This window comes from Cibotium barometz, chromosome 13 (assembly GCF_041138505.1).
Source record: "Cibotium barometz isolate CiBa-2024 chromosome 13, ASM4113850v1, whole genome shotgun sequence".
NCBI lineage: Eukaryota > Viridiplantae > Streptophyta > Polypodiopsida > Cyatheales > Cibotiaceae > Cibotium > Cibotium barometz.
Genome location: NC_141058.1, coordinates 38340480 through 38361679, shown reverse-complemented (window position 1 = coordinate 38361679; position 21200 = coordinate 38340480). Strand labels below are relative to the sequence as shown.

Genomic DNA, 21200 nt, shown 5'->3' with positions numbered 1-21200 from the left:
AGTCTTATGGCTTATGCATAGAGCCTTATGCATAAAGCTTCAAAAAAGCTTTATGCATAATGCTTATGCATAGAGCTTTAAGTGTTCTTGTGTTATTTACTCTTAGAGAGTTCTTATATTATTTAAGCTTTAAGCATTCTTGTGTTAGAGCGATGAAAAAGGTCTACATTCTATCTACATATCCAGACTCGAGTATCTTGAGCATCATTCCATCTCTTGAGGTAAACTCCAATGTTCTTATTCTTCTCATTCATTTGGTTTGCACCCTTGGGTTCTGGGGTTTTAGTTTTTATATTCTCTTATGCTTTATTTAGATTGCAAGCTTATGGCTTATGTATAGAGCTTATGGCTTATGCATAAGCTGTATACATGGAGCTTATGCATAAGACTTATGCATAGAGCTTATGACATAGAGCTTTAGGCATAAGCTCTATGCATAAGACTTATACATAGGGCCTTATGCATAGAGCTTTAGGCATAAGCCTCTTGCATATCATAAGATCTATGCATAATCCATAAGCCTTATGCTGCATAGAGATTTAGGCATAAGCCTTATACATGTCATAAGCTCTATAAATAAGCCATAAGCCATAAGCTCTATGCATAAGGCTTATGTATACCTTATGCATAGAGCTTATGGCTTACACATAGATCCTTATGCATAGATCTCTATCCGTGTGCCTAAAGCTCTATGCATGCATAAGGATTACACATAATAGATTTGTCTTTTAAGTCCTTCTTATTCTATAAACATGATAGCCTCATCTTTATAATGTAGACATGTCGGGGGAGGATCCTGAATCAAGAAGCCCAGTGGCTCGTCGTTCAATGTCCATCGTTGATGATCCAAATATGGAGCGACTCTCACATTTGGCTGCAAGTCTGTCGCATCGGTATGGGAGAGAGAATGTGTGGAACATTTTTTCTCCACCCTCGATTCCTTCCAACATCTATGGGGGGTACTCCGATGGGTGTTTCTACTCGTGGGTTATGCACTCCTATATTGTTAAGGAAACCCTACCACCCTAACAACATGTCCTAGGAAGTTGCCTATCTGCTAAGCTTGAGCTAGGGTCAAGAGCTTCACCGTAGATGCTCATCCTGCCATCCTTCCCGCACTCGTTGTCACACTGAGGTGGTTGCTCTAATCCAATGGGTGATACAAGCTCTCTTGCGAAGATCGTGTGGGATCTCTGTGGAAGAGGATCACGTTGGTTAGCCTAATCACTCAAGAAAGAGAGAGAGAGAGAGGGAGAGGAAGCATAAGAAACAAGTGATTAGCACTAATCACTCTCAACCCTAACCCTAAGCACACCACACATGCTAGATCAGAGTTGCAAAAGAGAGAGAACGCTCCACTTCTATTGCACCAATGGGGGAATGAGTTACAAACAAGAGAAGTTGGCTTTTATAGTTCCAAGCCTTTTCCCACTAGGCTGCCGCCCGAGAGTAAGTGACCCTGGGCACCCAAAACATATTTACAAGGCTTTTCTCTATAGTTTGGCCAATTGAACAAGATCCTCTTGTCTATCCTTCAAATCTCAATACTTGGGAGCATCTTTAGGGCATTTCCCTCATCAAATAATGGGATTTACAATATATAGTGCCGGTGTCCATCACATAAGTGTGCGAACATAGTTGTCTCATAGGAGTGAGTAAACTAGCACACGGAATACTTTGAGTGGTTGGAGAAGCTCAGCTATTTGTAGTACTGCCCCTTGGTTTGGCAAAGTCGAGGGGTGGGGGGAGCTTCGTGCACGAAGCTCCGTTGGGGAAAAGGGATGGGCAATTTGAGCTTTTGACGGCCCATGGGTTGGGCATGGGCAAGTCCTTGGGATTTTGCCAAGGAGGAGGGGACTTGCCTTCCCTTTGGTCACTAATCGATTGGACAGGTATTGGCATGGTGGGTGTGGTTTGGTGGGGGTAAACTACTGAGGGGTATGCCTTGGGAGAAAATGATGGAATTGCCATCATGGAATCCTTGGGTTTCTAAGAGACATCTGGACACCCAACGTTGTCGAGTGATAAAGGTCCGTGGTTGTCGAGGCTTCCATGTCTTTTGTCAACGAGGCTTTGAGCTATGATGTGGTTTATCGTCGACGGAGGAGAGGCTTTTGATTGTGGCTTTGGGAGCCACTAGTGTGTGTTACCTTCATGGAATCCTTGAGCGTTGAACATGTTGGTAGGCACCCAGCATTGTTGGTTGTGTTGTGCTTGGGGTTGCATGGTTGTGGAACCTTTGTCGCGGCTTCCTAGGGAGTTGATGTTGGGAATGAGCATAGGCATCATGCTTGGATAGCCAGAGGTGAGTGTTGCCTTCATAGTAGCCTTGTGCTTGAAACAAGCAGTCGAGGATGAGCCAACGTTGAAGCTTTGACTTAGGGTTGGTTTTGTTGCCTTAGTTGGTTTTTTATGCTTGGGTTTTAGAGATGGCTTAGTTGGTTTTTTATGCTTGGGTTTTAGAGATGGCCATTTGGGGATCCATAGTTCTATGTAGCCACCGTAGAATCCCTCAGCCCCAACAAGAATATTCCTAGGCACCCACCATTGATTTGTCATGATAAAGATATGAGGTCAGGCTGCTTACAATGTGGGTGGTGGAGGTTGTAGAGTTGAGGGGCAATGTCGATAAAATGAGGCTTAATTGTCATTAGTGAATGGTGTCGGCAGTGGCCAATCTACTAGATTTAGTGAGGCATGGGGTGTGTGCATAGGGGAGACTACCGGTGATGAGGATGGAGCGTGAGGGGGAAGGGTAGTCGAGGGTGAGGGTGTGTGTATGATTTCCTCTTGGGGACACAAGAGGACTGTGGCCTTTTGTCCACTGATTTCCACAGTGTCCGTTTTTTTGCACCAATTAATTTGGCAATGAGTGGCATCAATCCACTCTTTTCCAATGATAATCTGGCCTTGGAGTTATCCTGCATCTATAGCAAGAAATCTGGGTATTTCATTCCTATAATTTCTATTGGAAATCATTTCACTCCAACTGATTTCCAATAGAAATTATAGGAACGAAATACCCAGATTTCTTGTTATAGATGTAGGAGCACTCCAAGGCCGGATTATCATTGGAAAAGAGTGAATTGATGCCACTCACTACCAAATAAATTGGCATGAAGAAACGACCATCGTGGAAATCAATGGCCAAAAGGCTATAGTCCTCTTGTGTCGCGAAGAGGAAATCATACACACACCCTCGCCCCTGACTGCCCTTCCTCGATAGTGGTGCCAAAGATGTTAAGGAAACCCTGCCCTAACGTGTCACAGAAAGTTGCCTATCCACTGAGCTCAAGGCTCAAGAGCTCCACCATAGCTACTCATCTCACGCCGTCCTCCTGCACTCGTTGTCACACCGAGGTGGTTGTTCTAATCTAACGGGTGATGCAAGCTCTCTCGCAAAGATCATGTGGGATCTCCACAGAAGAGGATCGTGTGGATTAGCCTAATCCTCACGATATATATATATATATATATATATATATATATATATATGAAGCAAAAGGGAAGTATGAAAAAATAAGTGATTAGCACTCCCAAACCCTAACCCTAAGCACACCACACATGCTAGATTAGAGTTACAAGAGAGAGGGAGAGAGAGAACACTCCACTTCTATTTCACCCCAATAGGAGAATGAGTTACACATAAGAGAAATTAGCTTTCATAGTTCCAAGCCTTTTTCCACTAGGCTCCAGGAGTAAGTGACCCGGGGCACCCAAAACATAGTTACAAGGCTTTTCTCTATGGTTTGGCCAACTAACCACCCAAGATCTTCTTGTCTGTCCTTTGAAGCTCAATACTTGGTAGAGTCTTTAGGGCGTTTTCCTCATCAAATGATGGGATTTACAATATAAAGTACTGGCTTCCATTACATAAGTGTGCGGACATAGTTGTCGTAGGAATGTGTTAACCAATATGTGGTTAACATATACCCTTATCCACTCCCATTGGAGGATCTAGTCTACTTCAGGGTGTTGGGACTTCACAGAGAGGTTGTCACCAGCCTACTCTCCTTTCTACTGTGGCACTTAGTCCACGGCCTCATACGAGATCCTCGTCAGATATGAGGTCTACCTCTTTTTGCCATTCTAGTGGGGGCATCGTTCTAGTGGGGGTGGTTGCGGGGTGGTTGTTTTGTGGGCAATAATAGATTTGCTTCCAATTCCCCTTCAAAGTATGTGCAGCCACAATAGGTGGTGGATCCAAATGCCTACGACCCTGTGACAATGTGAGGAGGATGGCAGTATCATTGAGGATAGCAAGGGGAAGCATTTCATAGCACACATGCATCACCTTGTAAATCTTGCATTCAGAAATATTTGGAACATTGATTGGAGAAATCAAGATAATGCAAAGAAGCAATACATTCTAAGTGTATTGAAGATAGAGTTTTTGTGCCACACCCTGACTTACAGTTTAATGACCTTAAGATGCTCGATTGTATGCGGGGACATGTGAGTCATAGGAAATCATTGATTGCTAAGGCCATCAAGCGTGGTGGCATCAAGCCTCGGGGGGTCCACCACTAAGAAATCATATGTATCACGTGCGTTCAAGGGATAATAAAAAACCCCCTCTACCTACATGCTATCAACGAATAAAATTACCCCTCTTTCTTAAGGAACCTACGGGTTTTTTTCAAAAGTGTAATAAAAAACCCCCTCTTGTAGATGTAATCCTGTAGGTTTTGTCAATTAAAAAAACCCTCCTGATGAACTCACGTGCTACACTTACATTTTTTTAGGTGCACACCCCGGGCATCAAGCCTACCCAAGAGAATCAGATAAAGATTGGAAGAAGGCCAAAAATACATACCAAGAAAATCTTGATGTGTTTAAGCAACAAAGAGAAGTAGCCTGAGTACGTCAACATAAAAGAGGGGCTTCTCATTTTGGATCAGGTGGAAGGCCATCTTTCCTTGCTTGTTTTGTAAGTATTTGAACCTTTAACATTTTGTATTTAAAACTTTGGTTTGCAAAGAATTAAAACTTATATGGATTGTGCTTTTTTAATGTGTGTTTAATGTAGGAAAATGTGGTGAGTCATTCTCCTTCTCATGTGAGGAGTACGACTTTGCTTATCGCAACAATGGGATCTCGGCCACGTTTTGAATGGTTGCAACAATAGGGTGTCACTTTGAACAATAAAGCTATGCCTGCCTATAAGTTACTTGTTTGAACAAGTTTTAAGAGTTCAAATTCATTTGGTTTTATAAGCTTTTAGAAAATTATCTAATTTATGTTTTAATATTACTTAATCTTGTGTGATATAGGAAGATGAAGAAGCGGCAATAGGCGATAAGGACAAGGAAGATGATGATGAGGAGGAGGAGGAGGATGAGTAGAGACTAGACTATTGTGTTTTATGTTATGTAACTCCATACTCGATGTAGCTCGCCTTTTATAACATTTTGGCATTTTGGATGTAACTCACCTTTTATGGCATTTTGGATTTAATACAATTAAGATTTCGAGAGTTGCTATGTTTCAAATGTATTTTCATTTGTCGATATGTTTATTTATACATTTTTCATCAACACCGCGCTAAAAGTAGCAAAAATAGCGGGGATGTTATTGTTATCACCGCCAAGCGGTGGAAATAGTGACGATGATGTTTATTATCAACACCCTTTGTGAGCAAAATGAAAATAGCAACACCCTTTGTGAGCAAAACGAAAATAGCGGCACTATCATTTTTTACTAACACCACTCAACAGCGCGAGCGAGAATAATGTGGGAAATATTAGTGCTCATATCGTGGGATATAGCGGCACTTATAGCGTGGATTATAACGATGGTTATAACGGTGAATATATCGACGCTTATAGTGTCTAAAAAAATAACGACTCTTACAGTGACGCTTATGCCCCGATACTTTTCCATATTTTTTTATAAAAGCCACGCTATAAACGTCGCTAGCCCCTCTTTTTGTTGTAGTGTATGCACACTAATAATGTTCAAGTTCGCACCTTAGCTTTCAGTCGTGTTAACACATTTAATGGTATGGTGGTTAATCATCCATTATGCACACTAACAATGTTGAGTGGGGTAACTTCTATTATGTCTGGTATTGCTATTTTTAGTTTTGAACAGTCTTTGAACAAGTGGTGTGTTGCACATTTCTCACATAGAGGTTTCAAAGTGTTGGCAGCGCTGGAGACGGGGTGTTCTAGATGGGGAAATCTATTATCTTGTGCAGTCCACAAAATAGTAAAAGCATTGGAATGATGGTCTTGTCTCACAGCCTTAACAATTTCTACCCCTTGTTTGGTCTCATTCTAGGCCAAGGGCACGAGATTTTCTAATGTGAGTTCTTAGATTTATAGAGTTTGAGGGTTTTGTGTCTCAAGTTGATTTACTTGTATAGTATTAGATTTATAGAGTTTGAGGGTTTTGTATCTCAAGTTGATTTTCTAATGTGAGTTCTTAGATTTATAGAGTTTGAGGGTTTTGTGTCTCAAGTTGATTTACTTGATTTATAGAGTTTGAGGGTTTTGTGTCTCAAGTTGATTTTCTAATGTGAGTTCTTAGATTTATAGAGTTTGAGGGTTTTGTGTCTCAAGTTGATTTACTTGTATAGTATTTCATTGAGCTAATAAGGATGATATACCAATCAAACAAGGTTGGTGCTCGACTTTCATTTGTGATTGATTTAGTTTGGTTGTAAACTCCATAACAAAATGTGGTTTCATGGCCATGTTGTAATGATTGCAATATAAAAGCGTTAGCTTTATGACCCTAGGGAAAAGGTTTTAGACTTTGTTGATGTTTAGCTCCTTTTGCATCCCAAATTTCTCTCCCCATCAAAGGCAGTGTAAAGTTATTCAGTGGGGTGAGCTATGAAATCAATTTGTTTATAACCCGTTATTTAGTTGAGGGATTTTCCACTTCTAGGTCATCATCCAATCAAATAGCCTCTTTACAACATTGGTCAAAGGTTCAATTTTTCCCATGGTTTACATCGTGAATCCAAAGTTTTTATTCGAAGGATAAAATCTCATATGGTTTCATCAACTTTTTGCTCAACTGAGTAAAGTTCATGTGAGATGCACACTACCAGTGACCTTGCGTCGAGAACTCGTGAATGCAGGTTGCCTTTAGAGTTTTGAAATTGACTTTGATTTTGGGGTGTAGCAGTCTGGTAAATCATCGATTGGATTTTCTCGTTAAGCATAATGTGAAGGCAGTCAATAGCTCTAAAAGAATCATAATGTTGTTCAAACACTTGCATGAACTCATAGGCAATAGGTTTAAGGGTACCCCTTGAGCTATGTACGACTCCTTCTTGGCCTAGGACATCTTTCAACCCATGCGTGACCCCCCTTCCTAAATTGTTCAACATGGAATGAGTTTGTTCACTAAAGGATAGCAAGAATTGAGAAGTGATCAGGTTGAAATTAGTTTTATACAAGGGAGTTGAGATTGGCAAAATTGGGGTTACTATAGGTTTGATGAAACCCTATGGAGCACTCATATGTACAATGTTGGTCCAATGCGGGTACAAAAAGTCCCTAAGAAGTGTGACACTCAATGTATGGCATAGGTCTCAATGGCTGCCTAAGGTTGGATTCAAGGTCTAAATCACACATTTGCATGTGTAGGGTTAAACCTTAACCCCCTAGACTAGCCATTCTCCTCTTTTGATCTTGTTCTTGTAAGCCTCTTAGCTAAGGAGATCCCTTTTCTCTGAAGTTTCTAGCATATCGGACGCCTTAGTCTAAAAGTCACACATGACTTTGGGATACCTCCAAGAGGCAAAATTCAAACTTAAACTTGTATTAATATTTCATTGAAAACACATGACTATATTTCTAGTTTTGGTACAAGTAATTTAGAAGCGTAGCACTCATCATCTCAAGGTGGTCAATTTGGACCCCTAGATGATATTAACTTTTAGACTTCTGGGTGCAAAATAAGATTTCACATAGGTTAATAGGATTCTTGAGCCAAAGTGCAAGCACCTAGCTTCTCAAAAGCTTCTCTCCACTCCCTTTGCTATTTTAGGATCCATCTACCTTCTTTTGATCTTGTTCTTGCACCGTGATTTTGCAAGTTTAGTTTTCAATCACGGTCGTTTATTATGCAGATTTGCTCGTACACACTCTGATTTTGGTTTTACATTGTGATTCTAGTCATCCCTGGTAGCAGTGGCACCAAAAATGTTAAGCTTAAGAGATAGCCTCGAGGGAACCACTCACCTCTACTTACCTCAACGTGTCACGGGGATCTCTTCGATGGCCAAGCTCGTAACCCTTGAGGTCTAAGCTCAACACCACCATGGGTAGCTTACCATTCACCTTCTCCCATGATGAGCATTTTCATACCGTGATTTATCTATATGCCATTGTGATTGTTACCATGACTCTCGAATCATGCTAACTTTTTCATAACTACAAAATCACGTCACTCATACACTGTGATTTGTCTATACGCTGTGACTATAGAAACGTCAATTTTTTTCATGAGACTTTCGAATCACGTCGATTAAGATAAGATAAGGTTTACCATTTTTGGCCTTGTAATCCCAAAAATTACGGTGGGAATCTTGGGAAGATAATCACAAGCATGATCATGGTCTTGATTTTGCAAGTTTTACCCAAAAATGTAATTTTGCATAAAATTCAAATTTCAAAATTTGGAAAGTTTTTGATGTTTTGGCTTAACCAAATTGTCCAGTATGGGTCTCCAACTTAGGAGATCATGAATATATGTTCAATGGAGCCCAATCCACCCTATAAAGTCTAATTTTTTATGATTTTTGTCTCTTGACTTCACTAATCAAAAAACTAGTGTATTAGGAAAAATTAGCAAAATCAAGAGTTTTGTTTTGTTTTTTATGAAATTTCTTATTGATTAAGCTGTTAACACATAAAAGAGAGCAAATAGAAAGCAAAAATCACACAAATCTCCATCAAATCCCACTCCGGTTTCGTGACACTCCACTATTCAAGAGTGTGAACAATAGATAAACATAGATTAGAAAAAACAAATGATAAAGCCAAGGGATTTCTCCTCGGGGCAACGGCACCAAAAATGTTAAGGCTAAGAGATAGCTTCAAGGGAACCACTCACCTGTACTTACTTGAATATGTCATGGGGATCTTTTCGATGTGGCCGATCTCATCACCCTTGATGTCCAAGCTTAACATTGCCATGGATAGCATATCATTCACCTTCTCCCGCCCTGCGAGCATTATCACTCACACCATCATGTTTGCACTACTCCTTCCTCTCACCTAGAATCACTCTACACACTCACTAGCATGCCTTAGAGAGAGGTTTAGTAAGAGGGAAGAATCAATTCCACAATGGGAGAATGTACTTGCATTATGAGAGAAACTACCTTATATACATGGCCATAAGTGTTCACACAATGCCCAAAGCTTCTATTTGGCCTATTTCTTATACATTACTTCATTTCATATTACATTGATGCATTATAACACTAGGGTGCACATCCTAACTCACCTACCACATGCTCTCTTGGAGTAGAAACACCATTAGTTATCCATCAGACCTTTACGAGTGCTCGTCCGAGTTTGAGATTTGGATACCATTACTTCATGGCTTATTTGTACATGAGTTTGGTGTGTCCACATCCTTGACATTTTATGTAGATTACTCATGCTTTGTCATATAATTAGGTGTGGCAACCTAACCATAAAATGGGTTAACAGCTCTAGTGCTATAACTATGCCATAGCTCTAATACACCAAAGTGGTTGTCACATCCCCATAATCTCACCTCACGGGGTTCACCCAAGGGTATTTAAAAAACCCCTTACATGTATCACGTTGTCGTGACGTGGACGGTATCACTGGGCAAGTGTGGGACTTTTGGCTGTGAGAGTAGCTTCAAAATTCCAGCAAGGAAACAAAACAGATAGCTCTTCCAGGAGCATAAGACATCACCATTTTTGTTGACATGTACATGTGCCAATTCACTTCAATACATTCCCGAATTCAACTTGATGATTGCACATAAATTGTGTGTCAAGAGCATGGCCAGTTCCAAGCATAGATCTCCTGATTCTTTTTCCAAATGCTTCAAACATATCACATGTAGGCATAATACAATCTACAAAAGATTTCCATATACATGTGACCATTCACATCACATATATCATATAATGCCAATTCCATCAATTCAAGGTGTCTCTTGATCTCGTGTAAACCTGCTTTCAGATTCCAACAACTCACAAAGCAAAAGATGACATATGGGATATGTACAACATATTCATGTGATTTTAGAAAAATCCATGTCTAGCATTCCAAAATCCAACCGAGTAGAAAATAAAATCCAAATCCCAGGAATCTCTTTGTATTTTGATGCTTTCTTATTCCAAGACTCTCAAAAACCATAAAAACCTTTTTCCCAAAACCTTCCCGTTCTCAAAAACCTTAAAGGGTTCCTAGACTATACGATTTTTCAAATCGTAAGTAACAACAAAAAAAATCACTTATCTGAGAGTAAAAAAAAAGAAGCGAATTTATGGATTTCGCTATTCCCATACGGCTGCTTCACTGCAGTATGCCAAAATCAGTATTCATCATGTATAGTGGGATTTTTTTGAAGTTCATGTCCTTCGATAGCGCTTTATTTCCCCTTTAATTCAAAACCCAAGATGCCCTATACAGTAGCCGCCATCATGATTTTTGAATCTCTGGTTGTATTCAGCTCTGGTTCTGATTTTTGCACACACCCCCTACAGTATGCGCCGTCTGTCTGGTTTTTCTCTCTTTCCCCCGCAGGGAATTCGGTCCCATCCCCTTTTGCAGCCAAAAATCCGGATTTCCCAATTTAAAAAATACGCTGCGCCTCCCTTAATATTCGGATATTCCCTTTTTAAAATAAATCCTTTATACTTTTGTCACGCAAGCCACCACCTTGCGTGTTCGTCTCCAACTGCTGGAGGGGTGCTACTGCCGGTCGTTAAGGCAGCCCAGTATTGATCGCCATAAGCTTGAGGAAGAAGACCTCGCGGCGAAGGCCATGGTGCAGAACCAGAATACACAGACACAACCCCTTATAGAGAAAACACCTTCAGACCTTAGCCATGGCTTTCTTGATAGCATCACGGACATCGTAAAGCATCTTAGCCGCCACACTTAGAATTCCCACTGACAATGCCTGATGTATCTTCTTCGCATTATCAATGTAAAGCTCTCTATCCCAATAGCCACCTTGTTGAAACTCCTCAAGGCCAAGCTTGTCAATCCCGACGGCCACAACCCGCACATTGTTTGCCTCCAAAGTGGGGACAATCTTCTGGAGCTCCAAGGCATTGGCTCTGCATAGCTTGCACCCAAATCTCCGAAGAGTGTGGATAACAGCGGTCTGATTCTCCCAAAAAGAGCCCACTTTCACAAACTTAGCTTCTGAAGCACCCTGCACCTTTTCTAGCTCAATGTCTTTTATAGCATCGGCAACAGTAGTTGAACCCTTTTGGGAAGCCATATCTGTGAGAGAGAGAGAGTGTGTGTGAGATGGAAAAGGGCGCGTTGAGAAGAAGAGGCGAGCAGCAAATGCAGCAACTAGTAGAGGTACTAAGTTTGAACTCCCTCCTGACTTGAAATCTTCTGGCATCAAACCTTCCAGTAGCATCAGTTGAAAAAAAATCCAAAGCATTCTGATTATATCGATTTTGAGCAAGCAAAGAAATCATGGCATTCTAAGACACGATATCTCAAAAGGGCATTCTTTCAAAGCCAATCCTTACATCATACATACTCTCACATTTCCATACATGTTGAGAAGGGTGTTCCCTACTACAAGGTCTACCATAAGCATAAAACTCCATAATTCACACCACACTTATGTACAGAGGCTTTGAGACCTGGCTCAGTCTTAGCTCGTCTTATTGAACCTCATTTACAATATGAACATATGTACTTAGGCATCATATAATGACTCAAGTCATGGCACTTAATCCCATGCATCTGGATTTGCATTAAATGGCCTCATATGCATGGTTTCACACCATAGACGTGCCATGGCATGACATCCACCCCCTCTAAACCTACACATCCTCTGGTATGTGCCAAATCGTCATCAAGGTCCACATATATCTGGATGTCGTCTTCATCTTCTACATTACCAGGAAGATCATCTTCTTCCTCTTCAACCATATCCATGCTATCACTGTCAAGCCTCTCATCCTGAGTCTCCTGTGAATCAAAAGGATCACTGTCATGCCTTCTTTTAAACATCTTGATCCTTTTGCCTGCTCTACAAGATTCTTTATCTCTGTTCCATCAAGTTCACACAGGGTGTACGTGGCATTTCCATGCACATGCTTGACAATGTAAGGGCCAAACCATCTTTTAACAAACTTTCTTTGAACAGTGAACTGGTTGTCAAGACTACTATCATACATTAGGACCCAATCACCTTCTTCAATAGATTTTGGCCGGAGTCTGTGTCTTCTATCAAATCTTTCTTTATTTTTCAACCTTGCATCTTTCAAATGAGCTTTAGCAAGCTCTACATCTTCAGGCCTCCTCTCCAGCTACCTTATTCGCAATGCAAGGAGGTCTTCCCTATTCAATCCTTCCACCCAGGGTAATACATTCCAAGTTGGAACTACTTCTTCAACTAGCATTACTGGCTTCTGACCATACATTAATTCTACAGGCATATATCACTGAGCTATGAGTTGTACGGTTAGCCCACAAGGCATATGGTAGCAGCCTTGGCCACTCTCGCATTCTTCCTCTGCATGCCTTAGCCAAAGCTTTAATGATTGGAGGATGTCCTCGCTCACTTTTACCATTGCCCTTAGGGTTGTAAGCACATGTTAGGGCCAATTTGATGCCAATTCTAGAGAAGAATTCCCTTGCTTCTTCAACATCTAGCTCACCTCTGTCAGCTATTATTTTTCCAACACAACCATACCGGCAAATCACATCTTCCAAGAGAAATTTGCATATTGTTTCCGTACTCTTTGTTCTAAGAGCACGCCCTTCCACCTGATTTGTCAAATCTTCTCTTGCAAGTGCTATGTACCGCATCTGCCAAATTCCCAAAGGCATTGTAACTAGATCCACTACCCATTTGTAGTGCATGGCAGGTGGGTAGGTTGGTTGCAAGCCATCACTATGTCGCACATTTGAGTACATTTGACATATCATGCATGTTTCCACATATTGGGAAACATCCTTGTACATTCCTTTCCACCAATATCTTTGCTTTATTTTGGTAAAGGTGGCCCACACACTTCGATGTCCATCCCAGAGACTCTCATGGAATTCTTCACAAGTACCCATCCTTTAGAAAATACCCATATGCTTTTCTGCGGATCCTCTTAAATTCTGAGTCAGACCAATTTTCCTGTCTTGTCAGAGTACTCAAGTATTGACCAATAAGCAACCAATCTCCTTCATACATTTCCTCAGTAAAAGACTCAAGTGCATTTGATAGGCAAGTATGGTCCCCCTTTGCATATGCAGTAGTATAGAACTTTGTACCTACATCCTCAATGTCACTAATCATCCCTTCTTCATCTTCATACCTGGCTCTTGATAGCATATCTGCAACTGGGTTATCTTTTCCTGTAATATGCTTAAACTCAGGATTTAGTGACTTGATATAGACAATCCACCTAAGCATAGCGATATCTGGAGTGGTGCAGCTTGCAATCATCCCAAGGAGTGGCAAGCAATCAGTTTCCACAAGTACAGATGCCCCAATAAGATATTCTTTTTCACATTTTAGAGCAGTGACTATTCCCCATAACTCCCTCTTGATCTGCGGATATTTTCGCTGACGAATGCTTAATACCTTTGCTCCAAATCTGATTACATACCTGTGATCATCCTCATCATCTTGTCCTACTGCCCATCCTATCCCAGTAGGACTAGTATCAACTGTAACAATCACAGGCCTGCCACACTCATAATCTGCCTTCCTTAGAGTAGGTGATGATTGGAGCAGATATTTCAGCTTCCGCATAGCTTTAATATGTGCTGCACTCCACAAAAAATTTTGATTTTTCCTCAAAAGTTGATAAAGAGGATCTGCTACATGTGCATAATGTGGGATCCATATAACATAAAAGACACATGCACCAAGAAATCTCCTCAGCTCTGTAACATTAATGCATATCTCTTTCATTCTTTGTATTGCGTCTATCTTAGCTGGACAAGGTCGGCGTCCATTAGTACTACAAAGATGCCCCACAATTAGCACTTCACCAACCCCAAACACTGATTTCGATCCAGACAAAGTAAGATTCACCTCTTCAAGCCTGGATAGAATCATATCACAATCTTTTATATGATTTACCACAAACTTGCGGCATCCCTTCGAATCCAAATCCCCATCTTTATCTTTCTCATCACAGCCTTTTATTGGCACATCATCCAGAAAAGGCATAGTTATTTGTGGTATGAAGTCTCGCAAGACTTTATTCATTCCATTCATCATATGCGCCACTGAGTTGGCGGCTCCCTGTGGTAAGGTACACATCCTTACCAATCCCAAAGGAGTTTTCATTGTGGTCAAGTCCCTGCTTTGTATATCCAGCTGAAACTGATCATATCCCGAATACAGATCACCCATAGAGTATATAGCTTTCCCTGCAAATGCTTCTGCAAACTCATCCACAATTGGACCTGCTCCCACATTCCTGATTGTGACCTTGTTGGTTGCATGTCTTGAATGAAGCGCAATGTTCTATTTTTCTTTGGCACGGTAAACCATCTGTTGGAATATGGAGCGCATGATGGCTCTAAAATTCCCATCCTGATCTTTTCTTTTAGTAATTCCATCAGCTTTGGCAAGAGAGCCTTTGGTACTAGAATCGACCGCCGCCGCAGGTTCCAGGGCACATGTGGAACAGTGAAGATCACCATTGGCGCTGTTACACTTGGATCAATGCAACCTATCTCATGCGGCTGAAAAGCAAAGGCTTTCCCATGTTTTACAAGCATCTCCTCAAAGCATTCCCTTTCAACTGGTAACAAAAAATCCTTTTCACCAATCTTCAGCTCTTTTAGGGTTTCCAGTGTAAACTTATGCCCAATTTTCTTCGGATCTCTGAGATTCGGTTGCATAGAGGCTTCATCTATTCTCTCCTTGCTTCCTGGTGGCAAGGGCAAGGCAACTGGTTTCACCTTCTTTGCAACCGTTTTATACTTTGTATCAACATGAGCATCCATCTCACAATTCATGTTTTTACATTCCATCTCCTCAAATTCCCAGATTATATCATACATCCCCATAGATGACACCTCTATCATCTCATTTCCACCCTGTAAGCATGCTCTTTCCATTGCAAAAGGCACACCCATAGTATCCACAAATGATACCTCATCAAGCACCCCTGAAATAAACTCATTCTTCTCCAAAAGACCACACTGCTCAAGACTTTTTTGTTCATTTTGTACATGTCGACGCATGCCACGCTTCAAATCCTTGCTTTTTACAAAGACCAGTGACCCATAGCTAGAAAATCCCTGAAAATTTGCTGAAAAGTTATTTACATTGATTGAGTCCTGCAAGAACTCATTTTCCCTTGTACCATTGGAATCCCACTTTACAATGGCACCTGGCCAAAATCCCTCATCTCCCTGTAGTTCATGAATTCTCTATTTATCTTTGGGAGTGACTGTGCTCGAAGAGACTCATGGTTCCTTTCATGGTTAATGCAAACTGTCAAGAACTGAATAGCTTTCTTGCCATCTTTACTCCTTATTCTTGCATATGCCGAGCCATCATCCAAAACTTTTGTTTCCATCCTCACAGGTGTAATGTAGGGTTGCCCAAGGATGAGGGGATACGATGACATTTCCTGAACAAAGAAGTTCTGATCATCTTTCACATCCCCTATAGTTACCCTTACATTTGGACATGCTGCATAGAGCTCTCCAGATGAGTTATTAGCTGCTTTAATCATCCACCCATGATCTACATCCATTGGCCACTTACATTTGTTGTAGAGATTTTTAGCCATAAGATTTATTTCAGACCCATGGTCGATTAGAGCGACATACGGCTCTTCCAAGTCACCTATCTTGACAAGGGTTTCAGTGGTGGCCCTTGCCCAATGGCTCCTGGAGTAATGACTCTTTGTAAGAACTTCTTTTTCATCATCCTCATCCACAAAGCGCACTTGTCGTGCCCCTTCAGCAGAGTGATTACATTCCACCACATTCTCTCTCTCTTCCTTTTGCTGTACCTGTACTCCATGAGTCTTGGAAGTGCTTGTCTCCCCTTGTGATGGAATAGATTCAATTATGGACTGCCTTTTCCTTCGTATAATATCAATTATCTCATCATGGAATTCTTTCTTTGCAATCCCCACTAGTGTAAATTCCACCCTACTGTTTAGAATCCTCTCTTCAAGCACCTTTTTGAGGTCTATTGCGGCTTCAATATCAGATTGAAGCTTGTAGAGTGGACTTTTCCCTTTACCCTTCTCTCTCTCATGCTTCATTTTTGCTGGCACTTCTTCCATTGATACTTCCTGTGGAGGTCTGCTATGCGGTGGAGGCATATGTGATGGCCCAAGATCCTTCTTTTCACTACCATGAGTAACCCTTTTTGATGGCCCTCCTTCCTCATTTTCCCTCTTACGCTTCACCTGCCTCATGCAAAGCCTGTTTAGACACCTTCTTTGATGCAATTAGCTCCATTGTTGATGGCCAAAAATCTTCATTCTCATAATCTTCATCATTCTCAGATTCCTGCTTTGATTGACCAACCTTTAACCCATAGGTTGCTGCCTCAACCATAAAGATGGCATGTCCAGCAACCATGTCTTCAACCAGCTTTTTCATTCCTCCTTTTCCAAAGTTTGTGCTTAATGGAAGACCAGTCTCTGTAAGGTGGATTTTCCCATCTTTGAAAAACACAAGTTGATTTCTGAGGGCTTCTTTATAGCTAGCACAGTCTTTCTTTGCATGTTCTGGGTCATCACACCATATACATCTGAAAGTAAACCCTGCTTTGCTTTGAGGCCTTTGCATAGAAGCCTGCCCTAATGGTAGCCCTTTTTCCTCAATCTTGGACATCTTCAGTTTTATGTCTCGCATGCCCTTAATAAGCTCATCCATCGGCCCTTCTACCTTTGCAGCTGGTTTTGGTAGATTCTCAGGGGTAACATCAGTTATAGGAGTTGCCGAGCTCATCACCATTTTATCCCTTCTTCGCTGCCGCTTTGCTAACATAGTGACCGCATCCTCGACATCATTCCAATCACTCTTTAGCCCCTGCTCTGTATCCTTATCCTCAAGGAGAATTTCCAGTTTTTCTTGGAGATCTTTCCTAGCTGCTTGTAAGAAGAGCTCTGTTTTTTCCCTGTCCAAAGTTGTGCGCTCTATCCTTGATAGCTGGGCATAGCGCTTCTCAAACTCTCTTAGCAACTCTGTGGCATAAATTCCCATTTTGGGTTTTGTGACCCATTCCAAGAAAGTTCGCTTGGTCACCCGCTCAGAATCCTCCATGAAATAATCATCCTTCAAAGTAAGCTTGAACAATTTCTGCCACCATGTGCTGCCTGTAATCCTCTTATGCGCTCTCTTATTTCAGGAACACATACCAGCTCAAAGCTTCGAACCATATCCTCCTCAGTTACCCTGTTTAGCTCAATTTCCTTTGTGTAATTGCGCAGGTACTTTGTGATGTCCTTACCATCAAATTGATCCACCTTTTTCACAATTGACTGCAGTGCTTTAGTCATGGAAATTTGCCCCCTCTCAGCAGCTTGCTGCTGTTGCATATACATAGTAAACATTTGAAACATTTGCATAACCCTCGGGTCAAAATGAACCCCCTGTCCCTCAGGATTCTCAGCCATAGCTTGCACTGTGTATTTCACCACACTCCCACCCCAGCAGTTTCGGGTCAGGTTCACCAAAAAAGTTGTTGTGACGTGGACGGTATCACTGGGCAAGTGCGGGACTTCAGGCTGTGAGAGTAGCTTCAAAATTCCAGCAAGGAAACAAAACAGATAGCTCTTCCAGGAGCATAAGACATCACCATTTTTGTTGACATGTACATGTGCCAATTCACTTCAATACATTCCCAAATTCAGCTTGATGATTGCACATAAATTGTGTGTCAAGAGCATGGCCAGTTCCAAGCATAGATCTCCTGATTCTTTTTCCAAATGCTTCAAACATATCACATGTAGGCATAATACAATCTACAAAAGATTTCCATATACATGTGACCATTCACATCACATATATCATATAATGCCAATTCCATCAATTCAAGGTGTCTCTTGATCTCGTGTAAACCTGCTTTCAGATTCCAACAACTCACAAAGCAAAAGATGACATATGGGATATGTACAACATATTCATGTGATTTTAGAAAACTCCATGTCTAGCATTCCAAAATCCAACCGAGTAGAAAATAAAATCCAAATCCCAGGAATCTCTTTGTATTTTGATGCTTTCTTATTCCAAGACTCTCAAAAACCATAAAAACCTTTTTCCCAAAGCCTTCCCGTTCTCAAAAACCTTAAAGGGTTCCTAGACTATACAATTTTTCAAATCGTAAGTAACAACAAAAAAAATCACTTATCTGAGAGTAAAAAAAAGGAAGCGAATTTATGGATTTCGCTATTCCCATACGGCTTCTTCACTGCAGTATGCCAAAATCAGTATTCATCATGTATAGTGGGATTTTTTTGAAGTTCATGTCCTTCGATAGCGCTTTATTTCCCCTTTAATTCAAAACCCAAGATGCCCTATACAGTAGCCGCCATCATGATTTTTGAATCTCTGGTTTATTCAGCTCTGGTTCTGATTTTTGCACACACCCCCTACAGTATGCGCCGTCTGTCTGGTTTTTCTCTCTTTCCCCCGTAGGGAATTCGGTCCCATCCCCTTTTGCAGCCAAAAATCCGGATTCCCCAATTTAAAAAATACGCTGCGCCTCCCTTAATATTCGGATATTCCCTTTTTTAAAAAAATCCTTTATACTTTTGCCACGCAAGCCACCACCTTGCGTGTTCGTCTCCAACTGCTGGAGGGGTGCTACTGCTGGTCGCCGTTAAGGCGGCCCAGTATTTATCGCCATAAGCTTGAGGAAGAAGACCTCGCCGGCGAAGGCCATGGTGCAGAACCAAAATACACAGACACAACCCCTTATAGAGAAAACACCTTCAGACCTTAGCCATGGCTTTCTTGATAGCATCACGGACATCGTAAAGCATCTTAGCCACACTTAGAATTCCCACTGACTTAATGTTCAATGCCTGATGTATCTTCTTCGCATTATCGATGTAAAGCTCTCTATCCCAATAGCCACCTTGTTGAAACTCCTCAAGGCCAAGCTTTTCAATCCCGACGGCCACAACCCGCACATTGTTTGCCTCCAAAGTGGGGACAATCTTCTGCAGCTCCAAGGCATTGGCTCTGCATAGCTTGCACCCAAATCTCCGAAGAATGTGGATAACAGCGGTCTGATTCTCCCAAAAAGAGCCCACTTTCACAAACTTAGCTTCTGAAGCACCCTGCACCTTTTCTAGCTCAATGTCTTTTATAGCATCGGCAACAGTAGTTGAACCCTTTTGGGAAGCCATATCTGTGAGAGAGAGAGAGAGTGTGTGTGAGATGGAAAAGGGCGCATTGAGAAGAAGAGGCGAGCAGCAAATGCAGCAACTAGTAGAGGTACTAAGTTTGAACTCCCTCCTGACTTGAAATCTTCTGGCATCAAACCTTCCAGTAGCATCAGTTGAAAAAAAATCCAAAGCATTCTGATTATATCGATTCTGAGCAAGCACAGAAATCATGGCATTCCAAGACACGATATCTCAAAAGGGCATTCTTTCAAAGCCAATCCTTACATCATACATACTCTCACATTTCCATACATGTTGAGAAGGGTGTTCCCTACTACAAGGTCTACCATAAGCATAAAACTCCATAATTCACACCACACTTATGTACAGAGGCTTTGAGACCTAGCTCAGTCTCAGCTCGTCTTATTGAACCTCATTTACAATATGAACATATGTACTTAGGCATCATATAATGACTCAAGTCATGGCACTTAATCCCATGCATCTGGATTTGCATTAAATGGCCTCATATGCATGGTTTCACACCATAGACGTGCCATGGCACGACAACGTGCATTCAAGGGGTATTTAAGAAACCCCTTACACTTACATACTTTTATGAATAAAATGACCCCTTTTTCTTTAAAACTTGTAGTTTTTTTTCAAAATTGGTTTTAAAAACCCCTCCTGTAAATGGAATTATGTACACAAGGTGATCTATAGATATAGGTGATCTCTAGAGAACTCTACTATATACATGTGACTAATAGATAGTTTAATTTACATGGCTATTACCAGGCTAGGTTTGAGCTATTCGGTTAGATTAGTGAGTCAATTTATGCAAGCCTTGAGGAAGCCACATGTAGATATGTTTAGGAGGATACTTAGGTACATTAGAATTTTCTATGAGGTTACAGTATAGATATAGGTACATGGGTACACATATGCAAATTGGGTTGGTATTGTCTAAGAAAGGAGATCTACTAATCATTTTATGTTTTCTTTTGCGAGTGCTACTGCTAGCTAGAGCTACAAGAAGAATTCGATGGTTGTTTTGCCAAGTACAGAGGATGAGTACATGGGTGCTTCTCTATGGTAATATGTGAGGTAGCTTACTTACACAAGGTACTTACATATATGGGTGAGCTTTAGTGGGATAAGACTATTGTCAATTATTCTGACAGCATGAGCTGACACAACAGAGCTTAGCCACCACTACTTACCCAGTGTATCATGCTGGGATGGAGTACATTGAGGGAAAAAGGTTCCAGAAGGTGATGTGCACTTGGTTTATTTCAGCATAGAGGATCACATAAATGACAACTTCATGAATACATTGGGCACAAAGAAGCTTCACACGTTTAGAAGCCTATTTGAAGTATAACTAATGGAGTTGAGCTCGAGGGGGAGTGTGGAGATTTTGAGCTCAACTAGTGTGGATATGGATGACATGCCATGATGATACCTCCACACTTATGCCACTAGCATTGTGGTAAATATGCCATCGGTGATGACGAGATAATGGTTAATATGCCATGAGTGATTTACAGGTTATATGATATTGGCCACTTTGGTTACTAGAGTTATGGTATAGTTATAATGCAAGCTCATATAGTCAAGTTCACACTGTGGACCTTTTATGTTTTAATAGTAGAGTACTTTCCCTTATAGTTTTTATCTTTTTGTT

The 21200-nt window shown here is 41.1% G+C and overlaps 2 protein-coding genes across 2 annotated transcripts; both read right to left on the bottom strand.

The window, feature by feature from the left end:
• Window positions 1–11043: 11043 nt before the first annotated feature.
• On the bottom strand, window positions 11044–11489 carry LOC147632665 (uncharacterized). The gene has a single exon (XM_086807033.1). It carries the CDS (start codon window positions 11455–11457, stop codon window positions 11044–11046), a length of 414 nt encoding a protein of 137 aa, XP_086663159.1. The 5' UTR covers window positions 11458–11489.
• Window positions 11490–19110: 7621 nt separating this feature from the next.
• On the bottom strand, window positions 19111–19543 carry LOC147632664 (uncharacterized). Its single transcript, XM_086806907.1, has one exon. It carries the CDS (start codon window positions 19532–19534, stop codon window positions 19115–19117), a length of 420 nt encoding a protein of 139 aa, XP_086663033.1. The 5' UTR covers window positions 19535–19543; the 3' UTR covers window positions 19111–19114.
• Window positions 19544–21200: the final 1657 nt, after the last annotated feature.

Bases quoted from the DNA above. Each gene is read 5' to 3' on its own strand.
- LOC147632665 (XM_086807033.1), bottom strand. From the start codon at position 11,457: ATGGCTTCCCAAAAGGGTTCAACTACTGTTGCCGATGCTATAAAAGAC.
- LOC147632664 (XM_086806907.1), bottom strand. From the start codon at position 19,534: ATGGCTTCCCAAAAGGGTTCAACTACTGTTGCCGATGCTATAAAAGAC.